The sequence below is a fragment of the Neomonachus schauinslandi genome, chromosome 1 (genome assembly GCF_002201575.2).
Source record: "Neomonachus schauinslandi chromosome 1, ASM220157v2, whole genome shotgun sequence".
Classification (NCBI taxonomy): domain Eukaryota; kingdom Metazoa; phylum Chordata; class Mammalia; order Carnivora; family Phocidae; genus Neomonachus; species Neomonachus schauinslandi.
Window position 1 is genome coordinate 145,706,027 of NC_058403.1, and position 23,876 is coordinate 145,729,902.

General features: G+C 37.0%; 1 protein-coding gene across 1 annotated transcript in view; it reads left to right on the plus strand.

Annotated features, from left to right (window-relative positions):
* ULK4 (unc-51 like kinase 4) overlaps window positions 1–23,876 on the plus strand; it is a 607,678-nt gene that overhangs the window by 467,815 nt on the left and 115,987 nt on the right. Inside the window, exon 37 of the mRNA XM_044912620.1 lies at window positions 14,350–14,535. Coding sequence (XP_044768555.1) covers window positions 14,350–14,535 — 186 coding nt within the window. The remainder of the gene's footprint in view (window positions 1–14,349; window positions 14,536–23,876) is intronic.

Consider the following 23,876-nt stretch of genomic DNA (forward strand, 5'->3'; position numbering starts at 1 on the left):
ACCTGGTAGTAAGGCTTAAAAATATAGATTCTTCCCAAATTCATATACAAATTTAATTTTTTTCATAATTCCATCCATACTTTTTCATTGATCATTGAAATGATCCTATGGAATTAATGTGAGGTTTGCCATGAAAATCTTCAACAGGATGGCCTCTTTCCACTGTGCTTTCTCACACAATCCTCTCCTGTCTCTAAGATGCCTTTCAAGGAAAAGTGCAGGAACTCACAAAGAAGTAACTTATAGCAATGAAGAGAAAAAGAAAATGGGAATCAGTAGCAGATGATGATCAAAATATTTCTGGAGGACGGAAGGAAACCTGTAGAAGAATTAAACTAGGGCAGAAGAAGCCTGGCCCAAAAACAGAGTGGTGGCAGGCGTTGGCCTTCCCACTGAAACCCCACAGCACCTCAGGCATCAGGGGAAGAGATGAAAACCAGGGCATTTTCAAAAGGCTGTGTGAACAGCTCCACATTCAATCCCCCGTTTGCTCTTCTCCAGCTTTCACGTGCAGAAGCTAGCTAGTATATGCCTTCCAAGATGGTGCCAGGACTTTGCCCTACTGAAGCTGAAGCTGAAGCTGAGAAGAAATCCAACAGTACCACAGAATAAAGCATTCCTGAATTTTCCGAGGAGGAGTGGTGGTAGAACTGATGATGGGGCCTCCCTAAAGCAAAGCTTCCCCAACTCCACACCCATGGTGGAAGGATGGGCTGCCACCCAAATGTGTATCTTTAGTCATGACCTGTCCCCTGAGCTCCATACCTGAATGTCCTGTGCTATTGCCTATAATATCTCCCTAAGAGTATCTCTGCCAGTGGTGGTTCCCCCAGTGATTGAGGACCTAACTCATGTTTTGTAGGCTCTGTGTCCTCTCGCTCTCCTCTCTGCATTGCCTGGCTTCTGGCACATTCACTGCAGTCACACTGTCTCATTGCTCAGGATCTTGTGAATCACTGCCAGACATTCGGACTGTATTCTAAATGCAGGGAGAAGTCACTGGAGGTTCTAAGAAGAAGAGTGATATGATCTGATTAAAGTTGAAACAACCACTGTGGCTTTTGTGTGGAAAACAGATTGGAAGGAGCACAAGTGGAAGCATGAGGGAACATTTGGTTACTTCTCGATAGCCACTTCTCGAGTGGCTATCTCAAACATCTTTCTCTCATCCAGTGTCAGTGAAATCCACTTGAATCTTTCTGTGGTTTCTGTAGCTTTGCTGCTTCAGTAGAATTGTTTGAGTATCCTTCTATATTGACTGGCTGTGAGTTTTTAAATGAGCTCTGTTTCCCCATTCTGTAGTTACTGACAAGGATGTAAAGTTTTGTTACAAGAGTAAGGCAGGACAGTGCAGGAACCCCAGAAGTCAAGGCCAATTTGACTTACCTATGACTTTAAACTTGTTTTCAGATTTTTTTTTTTTTGACCCTAGTACTCTGGTCTGTGATATATAGACTTACAACTAAATCAATAATGGTAGTGGCAGGTTTTCTTCCTTCTAAATGTTCACTTTTAGGAATATAATTTGCCTGGGGGTCAATGAGACTAAAGAGTATCCTTATTTCTCAAGGGTAAGGGGGCAATGTCAAGACTATGGGCAATAGTGTTTCCTTGGGTGATGTCATCTGGAATTACCACCATTTATCAGCTTAATGATATTTTTTGCTGCCTCTTTAGCTGAATTTGGGCAGGAGTTATATATTAAAATGAAGAAGAACAGGGATTGATGGCCTAATGTGAAATCTCGTTAAAGATGTCCTAACAATACAGATGGAGTCTGTTCTCAAGGTGCTTTTAAACAGCATAAAAATAGAAAACATTGCATTATAAGGAGTTATTTTTTTCTTTCTTGGTTAATTTGTTCTCTGCTCTGAAAATAAATATTCCCATATATTTTTGACTACCTCCAGGCAGCATTTTTAAAATACAATATAAAATGAGAACAATTTTCAAATGCATTTATTGTATTGGATAGATTGAATAAAGGGACACACAACTGTAATTTTTAATTGTTTTAAAATAGTTTTAAGAATTCAATTGTAAGTTTACTTTGAGGTATTGCTAAGTTATGTGTGCGTGTATATATGTATTATCTCTTCCATAAAGTGTTTGAGTTGGCCTATAAGAATGTTTGCAGTAAATTTAGTGTTGACAGGTAAAATACAAGATGCCAAGTGGACATACTTACACTAAAAAAATATTTGTTGTTTATCTGAAATTCAAACTTCATTGGATGTTTGGTTTTTTAAAGTCTGGTAATTCTAAGTAAAGTAGAAAACATAAATAAAATAATGAAGATGAGATAGGGTGAAGTTTCTATACAAGTATGAAGTCTAACATAATTGCTAAAGTTGGGTCATGGTTTTGGCCTTGAGAATTCTGGTCGCCACACAGAAATGGAAATATAACCGTTTATGAGATGTACATTGCCCAGAAAGTGGGAGAGGTTGGCAGGGAGACAGTACCTTGGAGTCAGGAAACATCTTCTACTCTTTGGGTCTGAAAAAACACTTCTTCATGGATCTTCTTTAAAGGAAGGGACACTTCGTGATGGGGTTGATGGTGGTGATATCTACCTTTTATTGAGCATTTTATGAATTAGACAGTGTCTTTCAAAGAGAATTTTTTAATTTAGATGAAGTTCATTTTACCTTTCTTTTTTACTTTTTGTAAATTATGCTTTTGCAGTCATATGTAAGGTCAAGAGGATTTCTCCCAGTTTTCTCTTTGAAATTTTATAGCTTTAAGTCTTATATTTATGTCTATCAACCACTTTTTTTTTTTTTTTAAAAGAATGAAATGAGTTTCAGAGATTCCTGAGGACTTGGGTTTCTTTCATTGAGTATGGATGTTCCCTGGTCATTCTGGGCCACCTTAGCACTAGAATTAACCTATGTTGTCAACCATTTTGAGTTAATTTTGATCTAGGGTAAAAGGTACAGATTGAAGTTTATGTTTTGGCATATTGTTCAAGCACCTTTATGATAAGTCTGGAAAACCAGTAATGTTAGTTTTTCAACTTTTGTTCTTTTTCAAATTTGTTTTGGCTATCCTATGTCCTTTCCATTTCCATATAAAACTTAGAATCAGCTTGTCAGTTTCTGCCAAAACAAACAAACAAAAAACAAACAAAAAACAAACAAACAAAAAACAAACAAACAAAAAACTACTGGGATTCTGAATGGGATTGCATTGAATCTGTAGACTAATTTGTAGGGAATGTCATTTTAACAAAATTGAACCATCTGACTTATGAATAAGGTAGATCCCTCCCTTTATTTTGATCCTTTTTAATTCCTCTTGGCAATATTTTGTATTTTTCAGTATACAGGTCTTTTACCCTCTGTCACATTTAAGTTTTTCAATTTTTTGGGTGATACTGTACATGGTATTGTTTAATTCTGATTTTTGACTGTTGCTTACATATAAAAATACAGTTGATTTTGTATGTTGTTCTTAAATTGTGTAACTTTGTTATATTTGTTTATGGGCTCTAGTAGCTTATTTGTAAATTACATTGGATTTTTTACAGAAAAGATCATATCTTCTGCAAATAAGCAGTTATGTCCTCCTTTCCAATCTGGATGCCCCTTTCTAGGGCCTGACTGCTCTGGCCAAAGCCTCCCATTTGATGTTGAGTGGAAGTGGTGAAGCAGATGTCCTGTCTTTGTCTGATCTCAGGGTGAAGCATACCTTTTATCAGGTTGAAGAAGTTTCCTTCTATCTTCATTTGCTGAGTTTTTGTAGAAATAGATGTTGAATATTGATAAATACTCTTTCTATTGAGATGATCAATGGCTTTTCTTTTTAATTATTAATATGATGTTATGGATTGACTGTATCCATGTTCATGAGGGATATTTTTTTGTAGTTTACTTTTTTCTTATTTTCTTATTTTTAATTAAAGTATAGTTGATACATAATATTATATTAGTTTTTGGTGTACAACATAGTGATTCAACAATTATATACATTATGAAATACCACAATAACAGTAATTAACATCTGTCACCAAAGTTATTACAGTGTTATTGACTATATTCCGTATGCTGTGTTTTTCTTTTTTTTTTTTTTTTTAAGATTTTATCTATTTATTTGAGAGAGAGAGGCAGAGACAGAGCACAAGCAGGTGGAGGGGCAGAGGAGAGGGAGATGCAGGCTCCCCACCTGAGCAGGGAGCCCGACGTGGGGCTCAATCCCAGGACTCCAGGATCATGACCCGAGCCAAAGGCAGACACCCAACTGATTGAGCCACACAGGCACCCTATGCTGCAATTTTCATCCCTGTCAGGATTTATTTTATAACTGGAAGTTTGTACCTCTTAATCCCCTTTACCTATTTCACCTATCTCCCTACCTCTCTCCCCTCTGGCAACCACCAATTTATTCTCTGGATTTATGACTGTTCCTTTTTGTTGTTTTGTTATTTGTTCGTTTGTTTTTTGGAAATCATATGGTATTTGTCTTTGTCTGTCTGACTTATTTCACTTAGCATGATACCCTCTAGGTCCATCCATGTTGTCCCAAACAGCAAAACTTAATCCATTTTTATGGCTGAGTAATATTCCATTGTGTATACATACCACATCTTTTTTCTCCATTCATCCATTGATGGACACTTAGGTTGCTTCCATATGTTGGCTGTTGTAAATAATGCTGCAGTGACCATGGAGGGTGCATATATCCTTTCAAATTAGTGTTTTCGTTTTTTTCCAGGAGTGAAATTACTGGATTGTATGGTATTTCTACTTTTAATTTTTTGAGGAATCTCAATAATGTTTTCCATAGTGGCTGTACTAATTTATATTCCCACCAACAGTGCACAAGAGTTCACTTTTCTCCATATCCTCAAGCAAAACTTATTTCTTACCTGTTTGATACTAGGCATTCTGACTAGTGTGAAGTGATATCTCATTGTGGTCTTGATTTGCATTTCTGTGATGTTTAGTGATGTTGAGCATCTTTTAGTGTTGAGTTGTATAAGTTCTTCATATATTTTAGATATTAACCCTTTACCAAATACATCATTTGCACATACCTTCTCTCATTCAGTAGGTTGCCTATTTGTTTTGTTGATGGTTTCCTTTGCTGTGCAGAGCTTTTTAGTTTGATGTAGTCCTAATAGTTTGGTTTTGTTTTTGTTTCCCTTGCCTGGGGAGACACATTCAGAAGGTACTGCTAAGGCCAATGTCCAAGAGTTTTCTTTTAGTTAGGAGTTTTATGGTTTCAGGTCCACAGTTAAGTCTTTAATCCATTTTAAGTTTATTTTTGTGCATGGTGTAAGAAAGTGGTCCACTTTCATTCTTTTGCATATAACTGTCCAGTTTTCCCATACCGTTTATTAGACTCTTTTTCCCATTGCGTACTCCTGCCTCCTTTGTCATGGATTAATTGACCATATAAGCATGGGTTTATTTCTGGGCTCTCTGTCCTGTTCCATTGATTTATGTGTCTGTTTCTGTACTAATACCATACTGTTTTGATTACTGTAGTTTTGAAATCAGGGAGCATGATGTCTCCAGCTTTGTTCTTTCTCAAGACTCCTTTGGCTATTAGGGGTCTTTTATGATTCCATACAAAATTTAGAGTCATTCTAGTTCTGTGAAAAATACTATCGGTATTTTGATAGAGATTGCATTGAACCTGTATATTGTTTTGTATGGTATGGAGATTTAAACAATATTAATTCTTCTAATCCATGAGCATGAAATATCTTTCCATTTTGTGTCATATTCAATTTCTTTCATCAGTGTCTTATAATTTTAGTGTACACGTCTTTCACCTTCTTGGTTTTTCTGTGTTTTTAATTATAGCCATCCTAGTGTATGTGAAATGGTATCTCGTGGTGGTTTTATTTTTTTATTATTATTTTTTAAAGATTTTATTTATTTATTTGACAGAGACAGAGACAGCGAGAGCAGGAACACAAGCAGGGGGAGTGGGAGAGGGAGAAGCAGGCTTCCTGCTGAGCCGGGAGCCCGATGTGGGACTCGATCCCAGGACCCTGGGATCATGACCTGAGCCGAAGGCAGTCGCTTAACCAACTGAGCCACCCAGGTGCCCCTCTCGTGGTGGTTTTAATTTGTATTTCCCTGATGACTAATAGTGTGGAGCATCTTTTCTTGTGCTTATTGATTTCTATACATTTTTTGGAGAAATGTCTCTTTTCTTTGCCCTTTTAGAAATTAGATTGTGTCTTTTTTATTATTGAATTGTCAGTTTTTATATATTGTGTATATACATACAGTTTTATTGAGATATAATTGACATACCCAAATCTTTTTTCTTTAAGTAAACTCCACACCTAATGTGGGACTTGAACTCAGGACTCCAAGATCAAGAGTCACATGTTCTACCAACTGAGCCAGCCAGGCATCCCTATAATCCTTTTAATATGTTGCTGGATATGGTCTACTAACATTTTGTTGAAGATTTTTTCACTCATATTCTTAAGGGCTATTGGTTTGTAGTTTTCTTTCTTGGAATGTCTTTGTCTGGTTTTGATATCAGGGTAATACTGGCCACATAGAATGAGTATGGAAGTGTTGCTTTTTCTTTAGCTTTCTGGAAGAGTTTGTGTAGAATTGGTATTACTTCATCCTTGAATGTTTAGTAGGATTGGCCAGTAAAGCCATTTGGGCCTGGAGTTTTCTTTATAGGAAAGTCCTTAATCATACATTTATTTTATCTAATGGATAAATTGCTATCCAGGTGATCTTTCTTTTTGAGTGGGCCCATTTCCCTGCTGTGTTCTCTGATACTTTGTCCTTTCAGCTCTAGCTGCTTTGGATTTCTGAGACTTTTAACTCATAATGTCTCCTTAACTTAAGGAATCTGCTACAAGAGTAGAACTCACCTCACTTGCTTTCCATCCATTGGGCCTCATTGTCCTGCTTTGCCTAATGCCCAGTGTCTTCAAAACCACTGTTCTGTGTATTTGTCTGCTGATTTATTATTGTGGGCAGTTGGGTATATCCTTTCCCTGTTATTCCAGAGAAGATGGTGGGGGGGGGGAATTTTACCTTCACAGTCTTTTTTTAGGGTGAGGGGCACTAAAAAACCCCTACAAACACTATGAGATTTACAATTATCCAAGAAATAAGCCACCTTGAAAATGTTACTTCTTATAACAGCCTCCAGTTATTTGAACAATGAAGCAAAATTAACTCAAAAATGAAGGAATGTTAAAGTAGATTGAAATAAAGCCTGAAGACCTGTGCCTACCTCACCAAGTACCCACAATCTATAAAAATAGAGAAAGGATTAAATATATCTTAAAATTTTGGGAGAACAGAAAGAGAATCTGTTAATGGGAAAGAAATTTTGTGCAATTACTAGATGATAGAAAGCAGATGGGACTGAATCGAAATAGTTAAGAGACCTATTACCCAGAACATATATAGGAGAAAACTAACCAGAAGGTAAGAACAGATGCAGAAGATCTATAAACTCAGAGTGAGGTGAAAAACTGATAAAGGCCCTATGGCATTTCCCAGGCTAATTGAAGATTAACATTTAGAAGAGGCAGACCAATCAGACCCCTCCCCTTATCCATTTTGCTCCACTTTTTTCCAGCATAAAGTCAAGAACTGTACTGTAAAGAGGATGACCTGTCTGTCTGATGTGATTTCTACTATGGGGTCAGGGCCTAGGAATAAGCATTGTGGAATTTGAGAAACTGAAGAACACAGACTGGGGAAGCCAGCTGAAGAAACAGATATATACAAATGCAGAAGAAATCCATACCAGCTGCCTATAATAATCTGCCCAATCTTTCATTCATAAAATAAAAAAACGAAAGGTGGCTAGACTTTTGGGAGAGCATAACTGCAAGAAGCAAAAAACAAGACAAAACAAAAATAAACAGCTGAGCACAGAAGGAACAAAGTTGATAAGAAGTGTTATGGGTTGAATTGTGTCCCCCACAATTGAAGTCCTAACTCCTGGTATGCCAGAATTTTACCTTATTTGGAAATAGTGTTGTTCCAGATGTAATTCGTTAAGATGAGGTCATTGTCAAGTACAGTGGGCCTCTAATCCGATATGACTGGTGTCCTTAGAAGAAGACAACCATGTGAAGACAGACACACAGGGAGAATGTTATATGATGACAGAGGCAGAGATTGGAATTATGCAGCTACCAGTGAAGGAATGCCAATGATTGCCAAAAGGTAGCAAGAAGCAAGGGTGGAATCTGCTATTGGTTTCAGAGGAAGTGTGGCCTTTCCCTTTGGTTTCAGACTTCTAACTTCCAGAACTGTCAGGCAACAAATTTCTATTTTTTGTGCCACCTGTTTGTGGTACTTTGTTATGGTCTCCTAGGAAACTACTACTGGGAATTAAAGTTCTCTTTACTTCCATAAAATGAATGTTCAAGTAGCCCACAGAAAGTTTTAAAAAAATGGGAAGGAAATCAGAGTAACAAGAAACAGAGGAAAAATACAGAAGATGAATAATAAAATTGCATATTGCACTTAAACCCTAGCATCTTAATATTTACCTTAAATGTAAATGATTTAAATGCATCAATTAAAGACAAAGATAGCTAGAATGGATAACAAACATGATTCAACAATATGTTGTCTATAAAAACCTCATTTAATAGGTTGAAAGTAAAGGTTGAAAAGTATATACTATGCAAATATTAATTTTAGAAAAACAGGACTGACTTTCTTAATATCAGATAAAGTAGACTTCTGAGCAGGAAAAATTACTAGAGATGGGGATATTGCATAATGATAAGGGCAGTCCCACTGAGGTGACAACCATTTCAAATGTATGTATACCAAACAACAAGACTGCAAAGTACATGAAGCAAAAAAATGGTAGCGCTAAAAGGACAAATAGATTCACAACTATAGTGGATTTCAAAACTCCACTCTCCAGCAATTAATAGAGGAACTAGACAGAAAATCATCAAGAATATAGAAAAATTGAACAAAACAATCAACAGGATATAATTGACATTTATAGAACACCCTATCCAAACAACTACGGAATACATATTTTTTTCAAGTACCCATGGAACATTCACACATCCTGGGCCATAAAATAAACCTTAACAAATGTAAAATAAAGTAATACAGAATGGATTTTCTGAGCATAATGAAATCAAACTAGAAGTCAGTAATTAAGAGACCATAGGAAAATTTCCAACATTTAAAAAGAAACACCCTTTAAATAATTCATGGGTCAAAAAGGATTTTGCAAGGGAAATTTTTTAAATGCATAAAAATGAATGAAAAAGAAAACATATCAAATATGTAGAATGCAGAGGCACCTGGGCGGCTCAATTGGTTAAGCATCCAACTCTTGATTCCTGTTCAGGTCATGATGTCAGGGTCCTGGGACTGAGCCCCATGTCAGGCTCCATGCTCAGCGGGGAGTCTGCTTGAGGGTTCTCTCCCTTTCCCTCTGCCCCTCCCCATCTGCTCTCTCTCTCTAAAATAGATAAATCTTTTAAAAAAAATATGTAGAATGCAGCTAAAGCACTACTGAGGAAAATTCATAGTAACAAAAGCTTTCATTAGAAAAGAAGAAAGATCTTAAATCAATAATCTAAGTTCCCACCTCCAGAAACTAGAAAAAGAACAGCATAATGAACCCAAAGCAAACAAAAGGGAGGAAATAATAAGGATAAAACCAGAAATTAGTGAAATTGAAAAAAGAAAAACAATACAGAAAAATCAATGAAGCAAAAACCTGACACTCAACAAAATTGAAAAATCTCTAGCAAACTAACAAAGATTAAAAAAAGACAAAATTACCAATATGAGTGAAACAGGAAATGTCAGTATAGATCCACAGTCATTAAAAGGATAATAGTGGAATATTATGAATAATTTTATGCTCATAAATTCTGTAAGTAGAAGAAATCGACAAATTCTTTAAAAAGTACCAAAACCCTTAGATAAGATAAACACCTTAATAGTCCTATACTCATTAAAATCATTAAAGAAATTGAATTTGTAATTTAAAAGTTCTGGAGAAGCCATCTCCTAGCCTAGATGATTTCAACCAAACATTTAAAGAGTTTTTAATACCAATTTTAAGGGGAGTTTTATGAAGATACTATTACCCTGACGCTAAACTAAAAAAAAAACTACAAAAACAAAACATAACCTAAGCCTACAAGATCTCTTATAAACTTAGATACAAACATTTTCAATAAAATATTAGCAAATTGGAAACACCAGTGTATAAAAAGAATTAATACTATGACCAAGCAGGATTTATTGCATTTGCAAAGCTTGTTCACTGTCCAAAAATGCATCAATGTATTCTAACATATAAACAAGTGAAAGAAGAAATATCACATGATCATATCAGTTATTACAGAAAAACGTATTTGACAAAGCCAGCACACATGGTAAAAGTTCTCAACAAACTAGAATTAGAGGGGGAACTTCCTCAACTTGATAAAGGGCATCTATGCAAAACCTACAGCTAACATCATACTTAATGCTAAAAGACTGAATCCTTTTTCCCTATGATTGAGAACAAAGCAAGGGCGTCTGTCTGCTTCCCCCCATTTTTATTCACTGTAGTACTGGAAGTTCTAGTCAGTACAGTAAGGCAAGAAAAGAAATAAGAAACATACTGTATGAAAGAAAGAGCAAAAGCCATCCCTGTTTGCATGTGACACAATTGTCTATGTAAAAAATTCAAAGGGATCTACAAAAACACTCAGCATTAATACATGAGTTCAGCAAGGTTGCAGGATCTAAAATCACCAAACAAAAATCAGTTGTATTGCTATTCTGACAGCGAACATGTGGAAACAAATATTAAAATCACCATTTATAATTTGCAAAGAAAATTAAGTACTAAGATATAAGTATAACAAAATGTATACAGGATCTATTATATCCTTGACATTGCAAAATTGTGATGAAAGAAATCAAAGAAGAGATACCTAAATGGAGAGACATTGCATGTTCCTGCATTAGAAGACTCAACAGACTAAAAATGTCAGTTCTTGCCAGTTTCATGGACAATTTCAAGTCAATTCCTATTAAAATTCCAGTAAAGTATTTAATAAATAGACAAGCTTATTCTAAAATTTATGTAGAAAAATAATGGGCCTTAGCATAGCTAAAATAATTTGAAAAAGAAGAATGAAGTTGGAAGAAACACTCTACCTGGTGTTAACACTTATACAGCTACAGTAACAAGATGGTGTATTATTATTGGTGGAGAGATAGACACTGAGATCAATGGAACAGAATAGAGAACTCAGAAACAAGCTCACACAAACATGCCCAACTGATTTTTTAATGAAGATGTGAAAATAATTCAGTGGAGAAACCAATTTTTAAGAATGATGCTAGAGCAATTGTACATTTGGTGGCAAAAATAAATAAATAGAAGAACCTCTACCTAACCCTCATACTTTATTCAAAAATTTATTTAAATGTAAATTTTGAAACTTTTAGGAAAAAAATAGAAAATCTTCAGGACTGAGGGCTAGGCAAAGAGTTTTTAAACTTGATACCAAAAGTACAATCCCAGTGAAATACAACCACAAATTGGACCTAATCAAAATTAAAATTTTCTTTCTGCAAAAGAATAAAGTAGATGAAAAGACAAGCTACGAACTGGGAGAAAATGTTTGCAAACCACATATCTGAAAAAGAAGTCGTATCTAGAATATTTAAAGAACTTTGAAATATCAAAAATAAAGCAACGAACAATCCAGTTAGCAAAGGACAAAAGACATGAACAGATGAAAAGATATTCACTGTCAGTTGCAAGTAGGGAAATGCAAATTAAAACCACAATGAGCTATCACCACCTGCCTATTAGAGTGCCTAAAATAAAAAATGCTGATAACACCAAATGCTGGTAAAGATGCTGAGAAACTGGATCTCTTATACATTGCTTCTAGGAATATAAAATTGTAAAATGGTACAGCCATTCTGGAAAACAGTTTGCTAGTTTCTTAAAAACCTAAACATGAGCCTCCCATTCAACCCAATAATGTACTCTTGGGCATTTATGTGAATGAGAAATGAAAGTTTATGTTCACATAAAAACTTACACTAATGTTCTCTTAGCAGTTTTACTTGGGATAGCTCCAAATTGGAAATAATTCAAATTTCCTTTAAGGAGCAAGGAGTTAAACTGGTACATCCATACCATGGGATACAACTCAGTAATAAAAAGAAATGAACTGTTGATACTCACAAAAACTTGGATGAATCTCAAAGAAATTATGTTGAGTGAAGAAAGCCATATGTACTATGTGCTTTCATTTATGTAACTTACTTGAAACGACAAAATGGCCAATAGGTTAGTGGTTGCCGGGGATTAGAAATGGAGGAGGGAGAGAGTTGGCTTTTGCTATGAAAAGAATCTTTATGATAGAATTGTTCTTTATCTTAAGGTAGTGGGTGTCGCCAAATCTACTTATGTGATAAAATGGCATAGAACTAAATACATATGTATACACACACACAACACACATGTAAAAGCAGTAGAATCTGAATAAGGTCAGTGGATTATATCAATGTTAATTTCCTGGTTGTTCTATTGTACTTTAGTTATGGAAGATGTTTCCATTGGGGAAAATGGGTGAAATATGTATGAGATCCCTCTGTACTGTTTCTTACAACTACATACGAACTTACAGATATCTCAGAATAAAAGATTAATTCACATGCAAAAAATGAAGTTGGACCCCTGCTAACACCATATTCAAAATTAACTCAAAATGGATCAAAGACCTAAATGTAAAAGCTAAAACTAACATTCTTAGAAGAAAAAATAAGTGTAAGAGCTAAAAGTTTTAAAAATTCTTAGAAGCATAAATCTCAGAACATTGGAGTAGGTGATGGTTTCTTCGGTAGGATACCAGGATCACAAACAATAAAAAAATAGATGAATTTGGATTCATCAAAATAAAATATTTTGTGTTTCAAAGGATACTATCAAGAAAGTGAAAAGACAACCCACAGAATAGGAAAACATTTTTGAAAATCTGCTAAGGGACTTGTTTTTAAAATATATAAAGAATACTAAGTCTTGATCATAAAGTGGCAGATGACCCATTTTATAAAAGGGCAAAGGATCTGAATGGACATTTCTCCAAAGAAGATGTACAAATGGCCAATAAGCAGATGAAAAGCTGCTCCCCATTATTAGTCATTATGGAAGTACAAATGAAAACCAATGAGTTACCACTCTGTACCTACTAGGATGGCTGTAATTAAACATACAGATAACCGCAAGTGTTGGTGAGAATGTGGAGAAACTGGAACCCTCCTACATTGCTGGTGCTAATGGCAGCTTTGAAAAACAGTTTGGCAGTTCCTCAAAAGGTTAGACATAGAATTATCATATGACCCAGCAATCACTTCTAGGTATACACCCAAAAGAAATGAAAACCTACATCTGCACCAAAACTTATACACAAATGTTCACAACAGTATTATTCATAATAGCCAGAAAGTGAAAACAACCCAAATGTTCATCAGCTGATGAATGGATAAACAAAATGTGGTCTATTCATACAACAGGATGTTTATATGCTAAACAATAAAAAGAAATGAAATACTGTTCCATGCTATAGCAGGGATGAATCCTGAAAACATTATACTAAGTAAAAGAAGCCAATCACAAAGGATCCTATTTTTGTATGATTTCATGTTTCAGATAATGAAAAAACATTCTAAAATTGATTGTGGTGATGGTTGCACAACTCTGCATATACTAAAAATCCCTGCATTCTACATGTTAAATGAGTAAATGGCACAGGAATTGCATCTCAAGCTCTTACCAATAACCTTTCCATTTTTAAAGTTTTATTTTAAGATGCTTTGTAGTATGATTATTATTATTTCATACTATACCTTTTAATACAGAACAGAAACAATACTCTCTGTCCCCACCGGTTTAGTCAATAATTTGGACATGGACAAGTTCAGAATGTTCCTTTGTATCTCCTAGGAAGTAGATTTTTCCTAAGCAAGTCAATAGTAAGCAAGAACGGATGGGTTGTGCTCCTGAAAATTCAGGCTATTTCCATTCCTACAGATGGACACACACGCCTGTGTGTATATATTCACATATTAGGAGTGCATATAAAATATATGCTGGTGCTCTGCTTGTTACAGGCTGTTCTTTACTATGGATTAAAGAAAGGGCTGAGGGACTTTCTTCTGATTTTGTGCTATTAGCCTTGATTCATTGTATGCATTTTGAAAGAGATTTTAAAAAATCCCGAGTTAGTCCAACTTTGTACTCACTTAGACTGACATTCTTCCCTTTGAGCCAAATTTTCCTGTGTTTCTTGAGGAATACCAACACTGTCCTCAATTAACTTAAGTAGTCCTATTTGTTATTTTGCAGCTTCCAAATGAGGATCCTGAAATTTTTGAAGTGTCATCCAAATGTCTGTCCATACTGGTTCAGCTGTATGGAGGGGAAAACCCAGACAGCCTGTCTCCTGAAAATGCAGAGAACTTTGCCGATTTACTGACATCTAAGGAGGACCCAAAAGAGCAGAAGCTTCTGTTGAAGATTCTCAGAAGAATGGTGAGTCCCTACAGAAACTGGGGCCAGGGTGGGTGGCTTCAGTGGCAGCTGATGGAAGACAGTAGTGATTTTCTTCCACCTGATTTCAGTAAAAGAATTCCCAGGTACCTTTCTTGGCAGTCACCTCTTGATAACATTTTTTGCGTTCTGCTTGTCTATCTGCATATACATGTATTTTTTTTTTATTCTGAACTGTTGAAGAATAAGTTAGAGACATCGTGCCCTCTCACCCCTTAAGGCATTAAATGTACATTTTCTAACAAAATGGATGTTCTTTTCACCACAGTAATCAAAATCAAGAAATGTAACATTGATACACTTCTTTTACTGATGGGCTATGCATATTTCAGTTCTGTCAATTGCTCCAATAATGTCTTTTAATGTCTTTTATAGCTTTTTTTTTTTTTTTCCTGGTACAGGATCCAGTCCAGGATCACATATGTTGGTAGACACTTGTCTTTAATCTGGACTAGTCCTGCCACCTTTCTTCATCTTGCATGGCATTTTTGAAGAATATAGGCTGGGTGTTCTGTAGGCTCTCATTCAGTTTGGGTCTGTGTAATGTTTTCTGATGATTAGATTCAGGAAAACCCCAGAAGGGAAATTGTGTCTTTCTCACTCCTTCACACCCAGAGGCTCATGACGTCTGTTCGCCCCTTCACTGGTGATGTTAATTTTGATCCCTGGGAATAGTCGATGGCAGCCATTATTTTTAATGTTGCAATGGTTGCAAGATGGAGATCTTCTGACTTCCAACATTTCTAACTCCCAGTATTCTACTTTAAGGAAGAAATTTCCTTTTGCCTCATTGGTTTTGTTTTATATTTTACAAATGTCTATAGCTGATGTTTATTTGAAAGTACTTTTGAAAACTGACTCATTTTCTTTTTACAGTAGCTATTATTCTGCTGGTTTGGAAAGCCATTATATATTGTAGCTATTGTTGAAATTAATGAAGGGGTAGAGGTCCCATTCGTCTGTGTCATGTTCTGGCTTGTCAGTCTGTGTTTACCTCTAGATATAGATATCTTGAGGAGTCCGTTGGCAGTGGAGGCTACGGATGCTCCAGAGACTTATATTCAAGACAACTTTTGTGCCAGTTTGATAGACAACTGTAGTGCGTGACCCAGCTAAATCTATAGGGCAGGTTATGGGTGACAGATTTGAAGGGAGATAGAGATTTACCCTGAAATGATTTCTTTACAGTTTCTGACATGCCACCTATAGGGCCAATTAGATTCTGTTTGGGCAAGAAAGTTAAATCCAGGTGATTTTGACCTGTATATGTGAAAACAGAAGTCGTTTCTGATGCTGCTCATCCTTTTTCATTTTTTAATTGAGGTAATATATATTATTGTATATATAACATATATGTTTATATATAAAACATAATATATATTATGTATATTATATATAAATATTATTTATATATATAACATAGAATTTACCATCTTAACCAGTTTTAATTATACAGTTCAATGGTATTGTGTGCATTCTAATTTCTGTCTCTATAAATTTGTCTACTCTCAGTCCCTCGTATAAGTGGAAGCATACAATATTTGCCCTTTTATGTCTGGCTTATTTCACTTCGTGTAATATCTTTAGGGTTCAGCCTTGGTGTAACCTGTGCCAGAATTTCCTTCCTATTTAAGGTTGAAGAATGTTCCATTGTGCGTATAGACCACATTTTGTTTATCTTTCCATCTGTTGATGGACGTTTGGGTGGTTTCTACCTTTTCTGCTCCACTTACTTTTTTTTTTTTTTTTTTGGTCTTTTTATTATTATCACAATAGACTCATGGCATTTTCTTTTATTCAGTGTGTTGTAATCCACTGCTTTCTATTATGTGGCCAGTGAGAACCTCTTCTGAGGGGCTGTGTCTTTTGACATGCCCCCATCATTTTTTTTGAGCACTTCCATCTTTTTTCTTTTTGTAATCACGTGTGTATTCTCTTGTTGTAATTGAAGTGTTGACAGACAATATTATTATTAGTTTCAGGTGTACAACATAGCGATTCAACAATTCCTTCTATACATTACAGTGTTCACCACAGTAAATGTGGTTCTCTGTCACCATACAAAGTTTTTTAAAATTATTGCCTATATTCCCTGTGTTGTACTTTTCATCCCTGTGATGCATTTATTTTATAAATGGAAGTTGGTACCTCTTGAACCCCTTCAGCTATTTCGCCCACAACCCCCCACCCCAGCCCCTCTTCCCCCTGGCCACTACCAGTTTGTTCTCTGTATTTGAGTTTGTTTCTGTTTTTGTTTATTGTGTGTTGTAGAGTCCACATATAAGTAAAATCATGTGGTAGTTTTCTTTCTCTGTCTGACTTATTTTGCTTAACATAATACTCTCTAGGTCTATCCATGCTGTTGCAAATGGCAAGATTTCATTCTTTCTATGGCAGAGTATATATATTTGTATAAATATGTATATATTGCATATATATATATTTCATTGTACATTCATAGTGTGTATACATATATATACAAACACACATGCACAGACACAGACACACACAGACACATACATCTTTATCCATTCATCTATCAATGGATGCTTAGGTTACTTCCGTATCTTGGCTATTATAAATAATGCTGCAATTGGTATTAAATATTTGGTAGAATTCTCCAGTGAAATCATTTAGGCCAGAAGATTGCTTTTTGGGGATTTTTAAATTATGAATTCAATTTCTTTAATGATTATAGGACTATTAAGGTGTTTACCTTAGCTGAGTTTTGGTACTTTTTAAAGAATTTGTCCATTTCTTCTAGTTTCAGAATTTATGAGCATAAAATTATTCAGAATGTTCTGCTATTATCTTTTTCAAATTAGTGTTTTCCTTTTCTTTGGTTAAATACCCAGTAGTGGAATTACTGGATCATATGGTATTTCTCATTTTTTTAGGGACCTCCATACTGTTTTCCACAGTGGCTACACCAGTTGACATCCATACCAACAGTGCACAAGGGGTTGGGGTTCCCTTTTCTCTACCTCATCACCAAAACTTGTTATTTTTTGTCTTTTTGATTCTAGCCATTGTGACAGGTGTGAGGTGGTGTCTCATTGTGGTTTGGACTTGCATTTCCCTGTTGATGAGTGATGTTGAGCATCTTTACATGTATCTGTTGGCCATCTGTGTGTCTTCTTTGGAAAAATATCTGTTGAGGTCCTTTGCTCATTTTTTCATCAAATTGGTTTTTTGGTGTTGAGTTGTGTGACTTCTTTATATATATTGGATATTACCCTCTTATCGAATGTATCACTTGCAAATATCTTCTCTCATTTAATAGATTGCCTTTTTGTTTTGTTGATGGTTTCCTTTGCTGTGCAAAAGCTTTTTAGTTTGGTGCTGTCCTAATAGTTTATCTTTGCTTTTGTTTCCCCTGCCTCAGGAGACATCTAGAAAAATGTTGCTATAGCTGATGTCAGAGACATTATTGCATGTGTTTTCTTCTAGGATTTTTATGGTTTTAGGTCTCACATGTAAGTCCTGAATCCGTTTATTTTGGGTATGGTGTAATAAAGTGGCCCAATTTCATTCTTATGCATGTAGCTGTCCAGTTTTCCCAGCACCATTTATTGAAGAGACTGTCTTTCCTTCATTGCATATTCTTGCCTCCTTTGTTGTAGATTAACTGACCATGTAAGTGTGGGTTTATTTCTGGGCTCTCTATTGAGCACTTTCCATCATAACATGATATTCCAGGTTCATCTTCTACCTTTTTTCTGCAGCAGCCCTGGAGTTAGCCATTCCTCCAAGGAACCATGGAACTTTTTCCTGGAGTTTTCTTGCTTTTCATTTAGAAAACAAGATACAAAAATGTTCAAGGGTGAAATTATGAGGACTGTTTGCTTAACAGGAAAAACAGCCTGGACAGTCCCAAGAGTCCTATCCCAAGCTGTACCGTCACATAGAGGAAAGCTCTGCAAGTCACTGTCACCCAGATGTCTCTGACTTAGCTACGCAGGAATGCCCACCGTGTTTGCAGGCCAGCCATCTGTGAGGCGTGTTTTATAATCTCCCAAAGCTTTCTAAATTACCCTGGGTCAGTCAGTGGTGGGTTCAAGTTGTGTAAAACACAGTCAGGGATTCTGAGGCCCATTCAGCTCAGCTGAGCCCTGGAACTTGCCTATCCTGAAACTCAATTCTTTTTTTTAAATTTAATTTTAATATGTTATGTTAGTCACCATACAATACATCATTAGTTTTTGATGTAGTGATCCACGCTTCATTGTTTTCATATAACACCCAGTGCTCCATGCAGAACGTGCCCTCCTTAATACCCATCACCGAGCTAACCCATTCCCCCACCCCCATCCCCTCTAACACCCTCAGTTTGTTTCTCAGAGTCCATAGTCTCTCATGGTTTGTCTCCCCCTCCGATTTCCCCCCCTTCATTTTTCCTTTCCTTTTCCTAATGTCCTCCATGCTATTCCATGTTCCACAAATAAATGAAACCATATGATAATTGACTTTCTCTGCTTGACTTATTTCACTTAGCATAATCTCCTCCAGTCCCATCCATGTAAAAGTTGGGTATTCATCCTTTCTGATGGCTGAGTAATATTCCATTGTATATATGGACCACATCTTCTTTATCCATTCATCTGTTGAAGGGCATCTCGGCTCTTTCCACAGTTTGGCTATTGCGGACATTGCTGCTATGAACATTGGGGTGCATATGGCCCTTCTTTTCACTAAATCTGTGTCTTGGGGGTAAATACCCAGTAGTGCAATTGCTGGGTCATAGGGTAGCTCTATTTTTAATTTTTTGAGGCACCTCCACACTGTTTTCCAAAGTGGCTGTACCAACTTGCATTCCCACCAACAGTGTAAGAGGGTTCCCCTTTCTCCACAACCTCTCCAACATTTGTTGTTTTTTGCCTTGTCAATTTTTGCCATTCTCACTGGTGTAAGGTGGTATCTCAATGTGGTTTTGATTTGAATTTCCCTGATGGCTAATGATGATGAACATTTTTTCATGTGTCTGTTAGCCATTTGTATGTCTTCTTTGGAGAAGTGTCTGTTCTTGTCTTCTGCCCATTTTTTGACTTGATTATTTGTTTTTTCGGGGTTGAGTTTGAGAAGTTTTTTATAGATCTTGGATACCAGCCCTTTATCTGTAGTGTCATTTGCGAATATCTTCTCCCATTCTGTGGGTTGCCTCTTTGTTTTGTTGACTATTTCCTTTGCTGTGCAGAAGCTTTTTATCTTGATGAAGTCCCAAAAGTTCATTTTTGCTTTTGTTTCACTAGCCTTTGGAGATGAATCTTGAAAGAAGCTGCTGTGGCCGATGTCAAAGAGGTTACTGCCTATGTTCTCCTCTAGGATTTTGATGGATTCCTGTCTCACATTGAGGTCTTTCATCCATTTTGAGTTTATCTTTGTGTATGGTGTTAGAGAATGGTCGAGTTTCATTCTTCTGTATATAGCTGTCCAATTTTCCCAGCACCATTTATTGAAGAGACTGTCTTTTTCCCATTGCATATTTTTTCCTGCTTTGTCTAAGATTATTTGACCATAGAGTTGAGGGCCCATATCTGGGCTCTCTATTCTGTTCCATTGGCCTGTATGTCTGTTTTTGTGCCAGTACCATGCTGTCTTGGTGATCACTGCTTTGTAATATAGCTTGAAATCAGACAACGTGATGCCCCCAGCTTTGTTTTTCTTTTTCAACATTTCCTTGGCAATTCAGGGTCTTTTTTGATTCCGTACAGATTTTAGGATTGTTTGTTCCAGCACTTTGAAAAATGTCATTGGAATTTTGATCGGGATGGCATGGAAGGTATAGATTGCTCTGGGTAGCATAGACTTTTAACAATGTTTATTCTTCCAATCCATGAGCATGGGGTGTTTTTCCATCTTTTTTGGGTCTTCTTCAATTTCTTTCATGAGTGTTCTGTAGTTCCTAGAGTACAGATCCTTTACCTCTTTGGTTAGGTTTATTATCTTATGGGTTTTGGTGCTATTGTAAATGGAATAGTTTCTCTCATTTTCACTTTCTACAGTTGCATTGTTAGTGTATAAGAAGGCAACTGATTTCTGTGCATTGATTTTGTATCCTGCCACATTACTGAATTGCTATATGAGTTCTAGTAATTTGGGGGTGGAGTCTGAAACTCAGTTCTATTCACACTTAGCACTGAGTTCAGTACATTCAGAGAGAACTGGCAGCAGATTACTCGGAACTGTATAATGCCAGCACCCACTCCAAGACTGATTTAGTCCTTCCTCCTGTCTGTCCCACTGCTCCCTGTCCTTACCTCTGTGGCAACCATTTTTCTAACCGTTGGTTTACTTTCTGTTCTCATCTGCATATTATGAGGGTAGTGATGTGGTCTTGTTCACCTGCTTCCCTATCTTCATCACGTTACAGTGTCTGATCCATAAAAGGTAGTCAGCAGATGTTTATAACTGTGCTAGTCCCTGCATTGAGGACTTTTGGTGCAATGTCTCATTTAACAGCAACCCTAGAGGTCAGCCCATGGATCATTCCCGTTTTACAAGGTTCAAAACTAAGACTCAGAGAACTTAAGTAATGTTCCCAAGGCCACCAAGTAGGAGACGGAGGATCTGATACCAAGTTGGATTGCCCTTTGCCCGTGCTCTTTCCAAGCAGCTGGCCGCCTAGCCACTGCTGCCCATTACTGACATGGACTCTGTGGGCACTCGTCAAGCTGACTTTGACCAAATTTTGATCTGGAAAGTACTTGAGAGATTTAGTCTTTCATTCATGGCAAAACAAGTCATAGAATTCTTCCTATGTGCAAGTGTGGCACCGAGGATACTAGGACAGTAGTAACACATCATCTTCCTGCTCCCTATTCTCGGGAGAGAAAAACACCCAGCTTCATTACAAAGCAGAATGCAATCCGTGCTCCAGTGGAGGGGCCAGTGAAGTTCCACAGGAACAAACCCTTTAGGGATGAAATTGGCAAGGTCGTCCACGCATGGAAAGGAGGAAGTACATCCTGAGCAAAGGATCTGAGATTTATGGAGCTAGAATGGAAGACATAAGAAAAGGGCCAAGAAAGACCAGACCGTTCCAGTAGCAGTTTTAGTAGCCTTTGGAGTTGGGACACTATTTTCTGGAATTAGGAGATTCTGGCCTCTGAAACAAAAGGGCAGTGGCAGCATCTAATTGAATTCCAATTATCTGTACTGGGGAATAACTTTATCATAGTAGCTGGCATGTAACAGGTGTGTAATAGGTCTACAATGAGCTGAGTAAGAAATGTCTATAAAATCTCTGCTTTTGTTATTGGCGGTTGTTCATTTTCGCTGTTCACAGTGTGTATTGTGAGCTCATTTTAGTGCTTTAGGGATGCATAGGTCCGACTGAGAGGGACGTCATAAGGCATGTAATTAGCCCACAGTTCGCTGTCCCAGTCTCCTCCACGGTATCCCTGCCAAGTTTCTGTGGAGTGGATAAGATCGGATAGGCAGATATGTAGAGGATAGGAACTCGAAAAATCCAGCAATGTAAGCAAAGCTTTCCTGTGGCCTTCAGGAGGCCAGCCTTTCAGGCTCACCTCACCTCACAGGACTAGAGGAACCAGATATGACAGAGAAGCAGAGACCCTTCTAGATTTATTACCTGCTGTCAGTAATTGGATTGAGGAGGACTGATAGGTGCAGCCTCCTGATTGTAAGGAGTTAAGAAGACAAGCTCCTGAGGATCTTCCTCAAAGGATATTCACTGAGTGCCTACTCCCTCCAGGAGGACTTCTAAAAAGAAGGCCCTATGCTGTGGGGCTATCTCTTTTTAAGCCCTGATAGAGGAGTACCCTCCTTTTCCTAAAGCTGAGCGAGCTTGCTGGTTTCATCCAGAGAGGGACCTCAAAATACATGTGGCCCCATAATTTACAAGGCCAGGTAATAAGCATATCAGCGACAGGTAAACCACCGTCATCAGAGAGCTGTCTTGGGGCATAAGGTGGCAGATCGCCTCTAGTGAGTCCCACGAAAGACCTGGATTCTTGAAATACCTGTTTATAGTCCCAAGCTTGTGACAGTGACTTTATAAAATCACAATTTTCAATAACTGATTCAAGATATAGAATGTTTAATTTGTGCTAATGGAGGTGGGATATGTTCTACCCCTAGGGTGTTCTTCCTTATTTAGTCTGTATTTAGAACATGCAGAAAATGTTGAACAGACTTAAGAATTTAATTATCTATTGTAATTTACCAGAAAGTTGGCAGGTTTTATAATTATACTTTGTGCTCTGGCTTTAAAAATGTGATGGAATCTTTCAAGGCGCTCCCATGTTTACCTATCCCTTAAACTTGATATCAGTAGGAATTTTCCCAGGGTAATGATTATAGATTAGCTACTCGTCACTTAATTAAAGCTAGCTTATTCCGACACTCAAACTACACATAAACCGCCACAGACTTATTCTGTTAAAACTGGCTTAAACTTAAACTATTGACTACTTTATGAAAGCAGAGAAGTGATCTGTGGGAGGGTGATGGTGAGATGCTTGATGTGTCTAATGCCTGTCAGCTGCCCACCTGTCTACCTGGTGGTAGGAGTGTAATTCAGGATCACCCTCTAAAGAGGGTTAGTATTAAAGATTATTACATATATCTATCTCTTGGAGCCCCTTTACCCTACGGCTTTCAGAAAATCTCCCTGTGCTCACCATCATTTTCCTTCCAAATTCTCATGTACGTGCCCTGGTCCTTTCATTCCAGCGTGGGAAGAGAGCTGCTCTGTTGCTAAAAATCAGTGTGACAGCACTTCTTCATGTACAGGGTCTTTAAAGCTTTGAGGAGACCACATGAAGAAACTGGAAATTCTGCAGCCATTCTTTTTCTATTTTAGGACCAGGATGAGCTGTAGATTTAGGATCAGAAAGGACCTCATTTCTGTTAGAAAAGTAAAGAACTGTTTCTTGAGGTGTAACAGAAAGGCCAAATGATTCCTCTCTCTCTCCTAGCTTATTTTTCTTGCAATAACATCTTCTGTTCTTGCTTTATTAAAGGAAAAAAAAAGAGGAAGATTGGTGTGAAGCCAGTGAAATTTTTAAGAGAAATGCCATGCACCCAAATGAGTAAAAAGTAAATGTAATCAATTTTCGTGGAAATCTGATCACTTAGAAGGTTTTTCTGAAACTCTCAGAGATGCTCTTCTAGGTTTGCAAGGGGGATCTTTCCCTGAATCCATCCACATCCATTTGTAGTTACATTGGACAAGCATTCTCCACCAGTGATTGCCAGAGAGTCGCAAGGTAATTGGGAACTCTCTGGATGACTGAGTTGTCTCTTTCCAACAAAGAAAAGCAATATCTTGCCTAGACTTTTTACTTAATTCCTTGAGCAAA